We start from the raw sequence: 13,140 nt of genomic DNA, 5'->3' as shown, positions 1-13,140 counted from the left end.
CAGCACTGGAAAGGTCCAGGAGAAGTAGAGGGATTTACAGTATAGTATTTATAGTATAGTTAACCAAGGGGTAACCCCTGGTTTTTTGTTTGTTTTCATTTTTTGGTTTTGTTGTTGTTTGTTTTTTACTTTTTTTCTTCCTTTTTTCAGTTCAACTTGTTATTAGCCACTCTGCACTGAGCAAAATGACTAGAAAGAAGAACTCACCACAAAAGAATCAGAAACAGTACTCTCTGCCACAGAGTTACAGAATTTGGAATACAATTCGATGTCAGAAAGCCAATTCGGAAGCACAATTATAAAGCTACTGGTGGCTCTGGAAAAAAGCATAAAGGATTCAAATTTAGATCTAATCAAGCCAAAATTAAAAATCAATTAAATGAGATTCAATCCAAACTGGAGGTCCTAACAACGAGGGTTAATGAGGTAGAAAAACAAGTGAGTGACATAGAAGACAAGTTGATGGCAAGGAAGGAAGCTGAAGAAACAGAGAAAAACAAAAGATCATGAGGAAAGGTTAAGGGAAATAAATGACAGCCTCAGAAAAATCTACATTTAATTGGGGTTCCAGAGGGCGCTGAAAGGGACAGAGGACCAGAAAGTGTATTTGAACAAATCATAGCCGAGAATTTTCCTAACTTGGGGAGGGAAACAGGCATTCAGATCAAGGAGATAGAGAGACACCCCCCTAAAATCAATAAAAACTGTTCCAACATCCTGACATTTAATAGTGAAACTTGCAAATTCCTAAGATAAAGAGAAGATCCTTAAAGCAGCAAGAGACAAGAGATCCCTAACTTATATGAGGAGAAGTATGAGGTTAACAGCAGACCTCTCCACGGAGACCTGGCAGGCCAGAAAGGGCTGGCAGGATATATTCAGGGTTCTAAATGAGAAGAACATGCAGCCAAGGATACTCTATCCAGCAAGGCTCTCATTCAGAATAGAAAGAGACATAAAGAGATTCCAAGATAGGCAGAAACTGAAAGAATATGTGACCACCAAACCAGCTCTGCAAGAAATATTAAGGGGAACTCTGTAAAAGAAAGAGGAAGCCCAAAGAAACAACCCACAAAAACAGGGACTGAATAGGTATTATGATGATACTAAATTCATATCTTTCAATAGTAACTTTTTTTTTTTTTTTAATGATAGTCACAGAGAGAGAGAGAGAGGCAGAGACACAGGCAGAGGGAGAAGCAGGCTCCATGCACCGGGAGCCCGACGTGGGATTCGATCCCGGGTCTCCAGGATTGCGCCCTGGGCCAAAGGCAGGCGCCAAACCGCTGTGCCACCCAGGGATGCCCTCAATAGTAACTTTGAACATGAGTGGGCTTAATGATCCCATCAAAAAGCGCAGGGTTTCAGAATGGATAAAAAAGCAAGACCCATCTATTTGCTGTCTACAAGAGACTCATTTTATTTATTTTTATTTTTTAAATTTTCCTTTTTTAAAAGATTTATTTATTCATTTATTCATGATAGACACAGAGAGGGAGAGAGGCAGAGACACAAGAGGAGGGAGAAGTAGGCTCCATGCTGGGAGCCCGACACAGGACTGGATCCTGGGACTCCAGGATTGCGCCCTGGGCCAAAGGGAGGCGCCAAAACACTGAGCCACCCAGGGATCCCAAGAGACTCATTTTAGACCTAAGGACACCTACAGCCTGAAAATGAAAGGTTGGAGAACCATTTACCATTCAAATGGTCCTCAAAAGAAAGCAGGGGTAAGCAGTCCTCATATCAGATAAATTAAAGTTTATACCAAAGACTGTAGTAAGAGATGAAGAGGGACACTATATCATACTTAAAGGTTCTATCCAACAAGAGGACCTAACAATCATGAATATTTATGCCCCTAATGTGGAAGCTGCCAAGTAAATCAATTAATAACCAAAGTTAAGACATACTTAGATAATAATACACTTACACTGGGAAACTTCAACACGGTGCTGTCAGCAAATGACAGATATTCTAAGCACAACATCTCCAAAGAAACAAGAGCTATAAATGATACACTGGACCAGATGGATTTCACAGATATTTACAGAACTTTACATCTGAACGCAACTGAATACACATTCTTCTCAAGTGCACATGGAACTTTCTCCAGAATAGACCACATACTGGGTCACAAATCAGGTCTTAACCGATACCAAAAGATTGGGATTGTCCCCTGCATATTTTCAGACCATAATGCTTTGAAACTAGAACTAAATCACAAGAAGAAATTTGGAAGAAATTCAAACACGTGAAGGTTAAAGACCATCCTGCTAAAAGATGAAAGGGTCAACCAGGAAATTAGAGAACAATTAAAAAGATTCATGGAAACGAATGAGAATGAAGATATAACCGTTCAAAATCTTTGGGATACAGCAAAAGCAGTCCTGAGAGGGAAATACATAGCAATACAAGCATCCCTCAAAAAATTGGAAATAACTCAAATACAAAAGCTAACCTCGCACCTAAAGGAACTGGAGAAAGAACAGCAAATAAAACCTACACCCAGCAGAAGAAGAGAATTAATAAAGATTCGAGCATAACTCAATGAAATAGAGACCAGAAGAACTGTGGAACAGATCAACGAAACCAGGAGTCGTTTCTTTGAAAGAATTAATAAGATAGATAAACCATTAGCCAGCCTTATTAAAAACAAAAAAGACTCAAATTAATAAAATCACGAATGAAAAAGGAGAGACCACGACCAATACCAAGGAAATACAAACGATTTTTAAAACTTATGAGCAGCTATATGCCAATAAATTAGGCAATCTAGAAGAAATGGACGCATTTCTGGAAAACCACAAATTACCAAAACTGGAACAGGAAGAAATAGAAAACCTGAACAGGCCGATAACCAGGGAGAAATTTGAAGTGGTCATCAAAAACCTCCCAAGACACAAAAGTCCAGGGCCAGATGGCTTCCCAGGGGAATTATATCAAACATTTAAAGAAAAAACAATACCTATTCTACTAATGCTGTTATGAAAGATGGAGTACTTCCAAACTCATTCTATGAGGCCAGCATCACCTTAATTCCAAAGCCAGACAAAGACCGCACCAAGAAAGAGAATTACAGACCAATAACCCTGATGAACACAGATGCAAAAATTTTCAACAAGATACTAGCCAAAGGATCCAACAGTACATTAAGAAGATTATTCACCATGATAAAGTGGGATTTATCCCCAGGATGCAAGGCTGGTTCAACACTTGTAAAGCAATCAACGTGATAGATCATATCAACAAGAGAAAAAACAAGAACCATATTATCCTCTCAATAGATGCAGAGAAAGCATTTGACAAAATACACATCCATTCCTGATCAAAACTCTTCAGAGTGTAGGGATAGAGGGAACATTCCTCACCATCTTAAAAAGCCCAGGGCGTGATCCTGGAGACCCAGGATCGAGTCCCACATCAGGCTCCCTGTATGGAGCCTGCTTCTCCCTCTGCCTGTGTCTCTGCCTCTCATTCTCTCCCTCTCTCTCTCTCTCTCTCTCTCCGTCTCTCATGAATAAATATAGAATAAAATCTTTTTTTAAAAAAAAAAGAGAGAGGGAGAGAGAGATGGGATAGGGAAGGGCAGAGAGAGAGAGAACGAGAATATCAAGTAGGCTCCTTTCCCCAGCATGGAGCCAGCCCAACATGGAGCTTAAACCCACAACCCCAAGATCATGACCTAAGCCAAAATCAAGAGCTGGACACTCAACCAACTGAGCCACCTAGCCACCCCTGTTCTTGGTAAATCTTTTGAAAGTAAGTTGCTAACATCACGTCACTGCACTAGACTGTCAACATGCATCCTCCAAAAATAAGAACATTAGTTTACATAGTACAGTATCATTAAATAGTGTATCCTCAAGTGTCCCCAGTTTTCTCAAAGTATAGTCAAGGTTTGCACATTTCATCGTAGGGCAGCTCTATTTTTAACTCTTTAAGGAACCTCCACACAGTTTTCCAGAGTGGCTGCACCAGTTCACATTCCCACCAACAGTGCAAGAGGGTTCCCCTTTCTCCACATCCTCTCCAATCTTTGTTGTTTCCTGTCTTGTTAATTTTCCCCATTCTCACTGGTGTGAGGTGGTATCTCATTGTGGTTTTGATTTGTATTTCCCTGATGGCAAGTGATGCAGAGCATTTTCTCATGTGCTTGTTGGCCATATGTAGGTCTTCTTTGGTGAAATTTCTGATCATGTCTTTTGCCCATTTCAGGATTGGATTGTTTGTTTCTTTGGTGTTGAGTTTAATAAGTTCTTTATAGATCTTGGATACTAGCCCTTTATCTGATATGACAATTGCAAATATCTTCTCCCATTCTGTAGGTTGTCTTTTAGTTTTGTTGACTGTTTCTTTGCTGTGTAGAAGCTTTTTATCTTAAGTCCCAATAATTCAGTTTTGCTTTTGTTTCCCTTGCCTTCACACATGAATCTTGCAAGAAGTTGCTGTGGCCAAGTTCAAAAAGGGTGTTGCCTGTGTCTTCCTCTAGGATTTTAATGGATTCTTGTCTTACATTTAGATCTTTCATCCATTTTGAGTTTATCTTTAGGTATGGTGTAAGAGAATGGTCTAGTTTCATACTTCTGCATGTGGATGTCCAATTTTCCCAATATCATTTATTGAAGAGACTGTCTTTTCCAATGGATAGTCTTTACTGCTTTGTCAAATATTAGTTGACCATAGAGTTGAGGGCCCATTTCTGGGTTCTTTATTCTGTTCCATTGATCTATGCATCTGTTTTTGCGCCAGTACCACACTGTCTTGATGACCACAGCTTTGTAGTACAACCTGAAATCTGGCATTGTGATGCCCCCAGCTATGGTTTTCTTTTTTAATATTCCTCTGGCTATTCGGGGCATTTTCTGATTCCACACAAATCTTAAGATGATTTGTTCCAACTCTCTGAAGAAAGTCCATGGTATTTTGATAGGGATTGCATTAAATGTGTAAATTGCCCTGGGTAGCATTGACATTTTCACAATATTAATTCTTTCAATCCATGAGCATAGAATATTTTTCCATCTCTTTGTGTCTTCTTCAACTTCTTTCAGAAGTGTTCTGTAGTTTTTAGGGTATAGATCCTTTACTTTGGTTAGGTTTATTCCTAGGTATCTTATGCTTTTGGGTGCAATTGTAAATGGGATTGACTCCTTAATTTCTCCTTAATCAGTCTCATTGTTAGTGTATAGAAATGCCACTGGTTTCTGGGCATTGATTTTGTATCCTCCCACACTGCCGAATTGCTGTATGAATTCTAGCAATCTTGGGGTGGAGTCTTTTGGGTCCTTAAAGAGTTAAAAATAGAGCTGCCCTACGATGAAATGTGCAAACCTTGACTATACTTTGAGAGAACTGGGGACACTTGAGGATACACTATTTAATGATACTGTACTATGTAAACTAATGTTCTTATTTTTGGAGGATGCATGTTGACAGTCTAGTGCAGTGACGTGATGTTAGCAACTTACTTTCAAAAGATTTACCAAGAACAGGGGTGGCTAGGTGGCTCAGTTGGTTGAGTGTCCAGCTCTTGATTTTGGCTTAGGTCATGATCTTGGGGTTGTGGGTTTAAGCTCCATGTTGGGCTGGCTCCATGCTGGGGAAAGGAGCCTACTTGATATTCTCGTTCTCTCTCTCTCTGCCCTTCCCTATCCCATCTCTCTCTCCCTCTCTCTTTTTTTTTAAAAAAGATTTTATTCTATATTTATTCATGAGAGACGGAGAGAGAGAGAGAGAGAGAGAGAGAGAGAGAGAGAGAGAGGGAGAGAATGAGAGGCAGAGACACAGGCAGAGGGAGAAGCAGGCTCCATACAGGGAGCCTGATGTGGGACTCGATCCTGGGTCTCCAGGATCACGCCCTGGGCTGAAGGCGGTGCTAAACCGCTGTGCCACCATGGCTGCCCTTGTCTTCACTTTAAATGGTCTTCTCACCTTTATTTAACTTCTCACTATTATTTAACTTCAGTTAAATAATTTTTACCTGAAAAATTTCCTGAGATAAATGTAGATTCAGGCATACTTGAGAAATAACGCAGAGAAATCCTTTGTACACTTTGCCAGTGTAACATTTTACAAAAACTCCAGAATATTGACATTGATAAAACTCACTGACCTTATTCAAATTTCCCTAGTTTTACTTGTACTTGTGTATGTGTGTGTTAATTTCTATATAGTTTTACCAGTTATGTAGCTTTGTGTATCTACCACCACAGTCAAGATACTGAACAGTTCCCCAAACCACAGGAATGTCCCATTGCTCCCCTTTTATATCTCCCACCACCTCTTCATCTCTGCACCTCTAACTAAAACCTCTGGCTGTCAAAGCTGTCTTCCAAATTTCCAGAATTTTGTCATTTCAAGAATGTCATCTTTTGGGATTAGTTTTTTTCTGCCTGGGAGAGTCATCCAAGTTATGTGCTCCTCTCTTCTCATTGTTCAGTTGTATTCCAAGGTAGATACCTGCTGCAGTTTGTTTAACCATTTCGTCTTTGAAGAATATCTGAATTGATTCCATTTTTTGGCTGTTATGAATTAAGCTGCTGTGAACATTGGTATGCAGGTTTTTGTGTGAATATATGTTTTTTTATTTCTCTGGGATACTGCCCAGGAGTGCAATTGCTAGGTTGTACGGTAGTTACATGTTTAATATTTTAAGAAATTGCCAAACTGTCTTCTAAGTGGCTGTAACTTTCTATATTTCCTTGTCACATTTTTAAAAAGAATCCAAACCATTTTGTTTTTGAATATCACACCTACATTTTGCATTTGTTTGATTTTTTTTCCCTACTGGCATCATTCAATTTGTTCTCTATCTCCTGAATTTCTTGTAGACTGGAGGTTAGGTCTAGAAGTTTGACTAGATTTAGGTTAGATATTTTTTTATGTTGCATCAGATGAGCCCTAAGGAAGTCGGTGTGAGTTGATGGGCAGCAGGTCTCATTGGCACGGTAAACACCACACAGCACAGACCCTGATGACAACAAACATGTATCAAGGGCTTTTGGCTCTTGTGCCATGAGCTCTGAGAACAAGCTGAGGATCAGATTCCTGCCCCTAAAGAACTAGCTTTTGAAATTAACTAATTCTGATAGCATGAGCTAATAGCAAAATGCCAAGTTGTAGCTCAGCAGCAACATTAATTCTGCTTTGAAGGTATGTGTATATAGGGTTATGATATTTAATTGAAAGCTGAGGTTTGAGCTGGCCCTTGAATAAAAGAAAAATAGATCCCAAGTAGAATAGCAATAAATAATGATCCTGAGGTAGAATGTGTTTTGGATGCCCTTGGTTTCCAAGCTAAGGAACATAAATTTATGGCTACTAACAAAGATGCTCTGAAAGTTTCTGGTTTTGTTTTTATTTATATATATATTTTTGGTTTTGCTTGGTTTTAGAGGTAAACTGTATTATTATTGGGGCAATGGAAAGGGGGGAATGACAGCATGCTGGAGATCCAGGAGTAAACCATTGCAATTGTGTATGTGAAGTGTCCTAAACTAGGTGCCCTGAAGAGAAAGAGTAGGGTTCAAATATTTAGGATTAGAATTTAAAAATATGTCTGAAGTTCTAAGCTCTGGTGGCTATGATATTACCATATTAAATGAGCTTGGAGGGTAGCCCGGGTGGCTCAGCGGTTTAGCGCCTGCCTTGGGCCCAGGGCCTGATTCTGGAGTCGTGGGATCGAGTCCCACGTCAGGCTCCCTGCATGGAGCCTGCTTCTCCCTCTGCCTGTGGCTCTGCCTCTCTCTGTGTCTTTCATGAATAATAAAATCTTAAAAAAAAAAAAAGGTTTGGAATATACCAGAGGTCTGGGAGGGAAGATGAATATTAACGTGTTATGAATGTGTTATGAGTGTATGGGACAGTGGGCTCTGGGAAGCATGTATGGAGCCCAGGGGATAGTGTCAATCGTCCAGAAGGAGTTGGTTTAGGGAAAGGAGGCTTATGATGGTTAAAGGGAGCAGACAAGAAGGTGAACTACGGCGTTCACAGCGCGGAGGGGCCTCGCAGTCCGCCAGCACGCGCCGACTCCCCTGGGAGGGGAGGGGCTTGGGGAAGCGCTAGCAGCCGACCCTCGGGGCAGCTCGGGCTGGGGAGGCGCGGGCCGCAGTGCGCACGCGCAGAGGCCGGGGCGGGGTGGCGGCGGGGCGGTGGTGGGGCCGCGCCTGCGCAGTGCGGGCCGGCGGTTGGGCGCAGACCGGCCGGCGGAGGATGGAGGGATGGAGCCTCCCCGAGCGCCGGCCCGCGGTTCCCACGCCCCCGACGACCGCGGAGGGCGGGGCCGTCCCCAGTCCACAGCCCCCGCACTTCAGAGGAATCCCTACGGCGTACCCGACGTGCTGCACCGCAGAGGGCCGCAGGGGTAGCAGGGCCGCGCACCGGGCCAAGGAGGAGGGCGCCGGGCACCGGCTGCTGAACGTGAGCGGGGCCCGCGGCGGGGCGGCGGGAGCCCCGCCCTAAACTGGAAGGTGGCGCTCACTTGTGGGACCTTGACAGTCATTTAACTTGTCAGACAGTAATTTTTTAAAATATTTTATTTATTTATTCATGAGAGACACACACAGGGAGGGAGAAGCAGGCTCCATGCAGCCAGCCCGACGCGGGATTCGATCGGGGGTCTCCGGGGTCACGCCCTGGGTCAAAAGCAGGTGCTCAACCGCTGGGCCCTCCAGGGATCCCCTCAGGCAGTAATTTAAGTGACAGTTGGGACAGTCTCCCTTTTGGCGTTGTTTGAAGATCTGAGGGAGATAATGATGTCAAGTGCTTAAAGCTGCAAGGCAGGAGGTGTCACAGCTGCTGTCGTTGACGTAAGTGATGCCTTCATCACCACCATTAGGATTTCATTTCTGTGGTTAAAGGGCTAAACTTCAGAAAGTCGAGTCACCTTTGTTTTCAGTTCCTGGGGTCATCATACGGGAACAAATCCGTGTCACGTCTGCAAAGTTATTGGCCTCCTGGTTTGTTTTGTTTTTTTTTTTAGATTCATTCATTCATGATAGACAGAGAGAGAGAGAGAGAGGCAGAGACACAGGCAGAGGGAGGAGCAGGCTCCATGCTGGGAGCCCGATGCGGGACTCGATCCCGGAACTCCAGGATCGCGCCCTGGGCCAAAGGCAGGCGCTCAACCGCTGAGCCACCCGGGGATCCCCCGGCCTCCTGTCCTTAATTGGAAAGATTGATTTATGTTCAAAATCTGTGAAACTCTTTTAAGTTCACGGTATGATGGTATAGCCGGAGCATGGAGGAAGTGGAAAAGGGTAACCAGATGGAAACTCGCTTTTTCAAAGTGTTAGAAGGCTACATTAGGGAATTTGTACGTTCTCTGTTGGTCTTCAGCTATTAAAAGAATAGTAGAGATAAAGGTATCAGGAACAAATGGTGCACAAAAGGAAGATGCCCTCTGTATAATCAGGGAGCTGAATTACTTGATCTCGACAGTACCCTCCTAATTCCAAAAACTTAGAATACTCTTGATTCATTGTTATGATAAATTGAGAGCGTATTAGGATTTAGCCATAATGGTAGGAAAAATTGCAAAGTGGTGAAAGAGGGATGTGTTTGGAGGTTTAGGCCATAGGAGATGTTTGTTGTACATCACTTTGTGGAATATGGACTTTATTTTGTAGAATGGTAATTTCCAGTGTTTTTTCGAGCATGAGAATTCCTTTTTATCACAAAAGAGTAACGGACTTTTTACTCTCTACTGACTGGAAAGATCTGTAATGACAGAGAGCCACCATGCGGCAGTGTTTTTAATTTGCTTATAGGCACAACAGCAACTACATATATTCAAAAAAGAGTAGTGCACCCATATGTGAGGTACGTTGTTGACGCAAATTTGGTTTCCCAAATTATTTGACCATAGGATATTTTAATGTTTTGATAGAACAACAACAAAAAAAGAGCTTAAGAAATGAAATGTGCACTTGGGTTTAGTTTAAAATGACCTCATAAATGAATTCTTTTCAGACATGGATCCAGAGGAATGAGTTTATGTACTATAGATGTTCATTATACAACGAAGTTAGAAAAATACAAGTGTGTGTTATTAAAATTATTGTAATAGCTATAAGATACACAGTGTAGACCATTGATCACAGAATGGATATTCCTCTTAATAAATGCTGCCTATGCATCAGTACACAGTAGACCATTGATCACAGAATGGATATTCCTCTTAATAAATGCTGCCTATGCATCAGTACACAGGTGGAACATTATATATTTAGGTAACAGGTAGTCTTTCTACAATTTCTTGGCATTTTATGGCACATGGTTTCTTGAAATCAGATTATCCTACGGTAGTAACAGCTATATAAACATGTTTAGCATTTCTGTTCAAAATACAGTTTTTTTAAACTTGGAAGCAAACATAACTCTCAGGTATGTTTCACATCTTCTTGGAATACATTTTGGGAAACAAATAGTTTGCAGGTGGTGCTTAAAACACATTTAAATTCAAGGATATTCAAAGAACCAGGGCTACAGAAGACAGGAAAAGCTGGTAAGTTTTAAGCAGGGGGATAATATAGATCAGATGTGCCTTGTTGAAAAAATTGACTTAGGATTTAAGGAGAGAGTAAAGAAATAGTGAGGACGGAATCTGTGAGGGGATGGAAAAGCATGGGTTCTGAAGCACAGACAGAGGTATCTTTCTTGAATAGAAAGAAAGACATCTCTTCTTCCAGACCAGTGTTTGTTTATTTAAAAAGATTTTATTTATTTATTCATGAGACACACACACACACACACACACACAGAGAGAGGCAGAGAGGCAGAGACACAGGCAGAGACACAGGCAGAGGGAGAAGCAGGCTCCATTCAGGGAGCCCAATGTGGGACTCGATTACGGGACTACAGGATCACGTCCTGAGCCAAAGGCGGATCCTCAACCGTTGAGCTGCCCTGGCATCCCTAAATAAAGAAAATCTTTAAAAAATATTTTAAAAAAAGAGTTGGAGAGAGCATAAGAAAGTAAACAGATGTGAAGTTTCTGCAGAGGGTTTGGAATGTTCATGGAACATAGTGAATGAGAGGGAGAGTGGTGTGAAATGGGGCCATAGCATATCTTTTTGTATGTTTAAAGTCCCTTAAATTTTTTTGTGTGTGAATTTTCTGTTTATTTTCCTAAGATAATTTTGTTCTTTTCCTCCTCCATTTTTCAAAAGTTCTTTATTAGAGATATTAGATCTTTCTCTCTCTCTTTTTTTTTTTTTTAAATATTTCATTTATTTATTCATGAGAGGCACAGAGAGAGAGGCAGAGACACAGGCAGAGGGAGAAGCAGGCTCCATGCAGGGAGCCCAATGCAGGACTCTATCCCAGGACTCCAGGATCACTCCCTGGGCTGAAGGCAGATGCTCAACCGCTGAGCCACCCAGCCGTCCCAAGATACTAGATCTTCATCTGTGATATGTGTTACAAATATTTTCTCCCAGTTTAACAGCTATTATTTTGACTGTTGTTGGCACTTTTTGTTATGAAAAAGGGTTCTTAATCTGAGGTCAAGTTTATCAATCTTTTATTGCATCTGATTTATGAGTCTTAGTTAAAAACTGTTTACATACACCCAGGTCATAAAGGAATTTACCTATTACCTTCTAGTACTTGCGTATCATTTTTACATTTAATCCCAGATTTAATCATTTTACATTTAAATGTAAATCATTTTACATTTAAATTGGTTTGAGGTATGGATTTGGGTTTTTTTTTTTTTCTCTAAGTGGAATGGTCCCTAAACCATTTATTAAGAAAAAAAAAAAATCCATCTTTGCCCCAGTGATTTGAGATTTAAGTGACCATATGTATCTGATATTTTCTCTGGACTTTCTATTCCACTGGTCTATCTATTCATTTACCAGGACCATACTATTTTATTTTAAAGACTTATGCTATGTTTTAAAGTCAGGTAGGGCTTGTTCCCTGCTTTGTGATTTTTCTTGTCCAGTGATATCCTGACTGTTCTCACTTAAAAACAAACAAACCACTTTATTATTAACTTGTTTATCTCAGCAAAGAACTTTGTATTCTTTTTTAAGGAGTGTGTTAAATTGGTAAGTTAGGCAACTGACATCTTTATGGTTTCTGGTGTTGACTTTTCTACCCAGAAACAATTTTTCCCCCCAATTCTTTTGCCTTAGGTTGATTTCTCTTGTCTAATTGCTTTGGCTCATGCCACCAGTAAGGTGTTGAAGAATGACGGTTACAGTAGGCAACCTTGCTTTATTCCTGATCTTAGTAAAGGTGTTTCCCCACCAAATGAAACATTGGCTTTAGGACTGGCTTAATTCCTATTTTTGAGAGTGGTTTTTTTGTTTGTTTAAAGATTTATTTATTTATGATAGACATAGACATTTATTTATGATAGACATAGACATAGAGAGAGAGAGAGGCAGAGACACAGGAGGAGGGAGAAGCAGGCTCTATGCCGGGAGCCCGACGTGGGACTCGATCCCGGGACTCCAGGATCGCGCCCTGGGCCAAAGGCAGGCGCCAAACCGCTGAGCCACCCAGGGATCCCCTATTTTTGAGAGTGTTTTAATCAGGAAAGCGTGTTGAATTTTGTCAGAGGCCATTTCAACATATATGGAGATAATCATATAACTTTTTCTTTTTCGATCTCTATGATGTGGCATATTCTATCAATGATTTTCCTAGTATTAAACCAACTTGTGTTCCAGGAATTAATCGCACTTGGTTATTGCATGTTATTTTCTTCATGTGGTGCTCAATTCTGTTTACTTTTTGGCATTTTTGTATCAGTATAAGTGTTTTTGTCTATTTTCTTTTTTTAAAATTTTATTTATTAATTCATGATTAATTCTCTCAGAGAGAGAGAGAGACTGAGGCACAGACACAGGCAGAGGGAGAAGCAGGCTCCATGCTGGGAGCCTGACAAGGGACTCAATCCCGGGACTCCAGGATCACGCCCCAGGCCAAAGGCAGCGCTAAACCCCTGATCCACCTGAGGTTCCCCTCTATTTTCTTTATCAGTTTAGATATCAATGTTATGCTTACTTCATAGAAATGGTAAGGAAGTTTTTTTTTTTTTTTAAAGATTTTATTTATTTACTCATAAGAGACAGACAGAGAGAGGGGCACAGACACAGGCAGAGGGAGAAGCAGGCTCCATGCAGGGAG

The 13,140-nt window shown here is 41.1% G+C and overlaps 1 protein-coding gene across 4 annotated transcripts in view; it reads left to right on the top strand.

Moving 5' to 3' along the window:
- Nucleotides 1–8,198: 8,198 nt before the first annotated feature.
- The window catches only part of C2CD6 (C2 calcium dependent domain containing 6), a 107,101-nt gene continuing 102,159 nt past the window's right edge, over nucleotides 8,199–13,140 (top strand). The window contains exon 1 of one of the 4 annotated variants that reach the window (XM_041737608.1): nucleotides 8,199–8,418. In XM_041737608.1, coding sequence (XP_041593542.1) covers nucleotides 8,212–8,418 — 207 coding nt within the window. In that variant the 5' untranslated portion in view covers nucleotides 8,199–8,211. Of the gene's footprint in view, nucleotides 8,808–13,140 lie in introns of all 4 variants that reach the window. The other 3 variants (XM_041737604.1, XM_041737606.1, XM_041737605.1) reach the window with 3 other exon arrangements.

The sequence above is a fragment of the Vulpes lagopus genome, chromosome 22, assembly GCF_018345385.1.
Source record: "Vulpes lagopus strain Blue_001 chromosome 22, ASM1834538v1, whole genome shotgun sequence".
Lineage (NCBI taxonomy): Eukaryota > Metazoa > Chordata > Mammalia > Carnivora > Canidae > Vulpes > Vulpes lagopus.
Note: the sequence above shows the minus strand (reverse complement) of the source record. Positions and strands in the feature narration are given on the sequence as shown.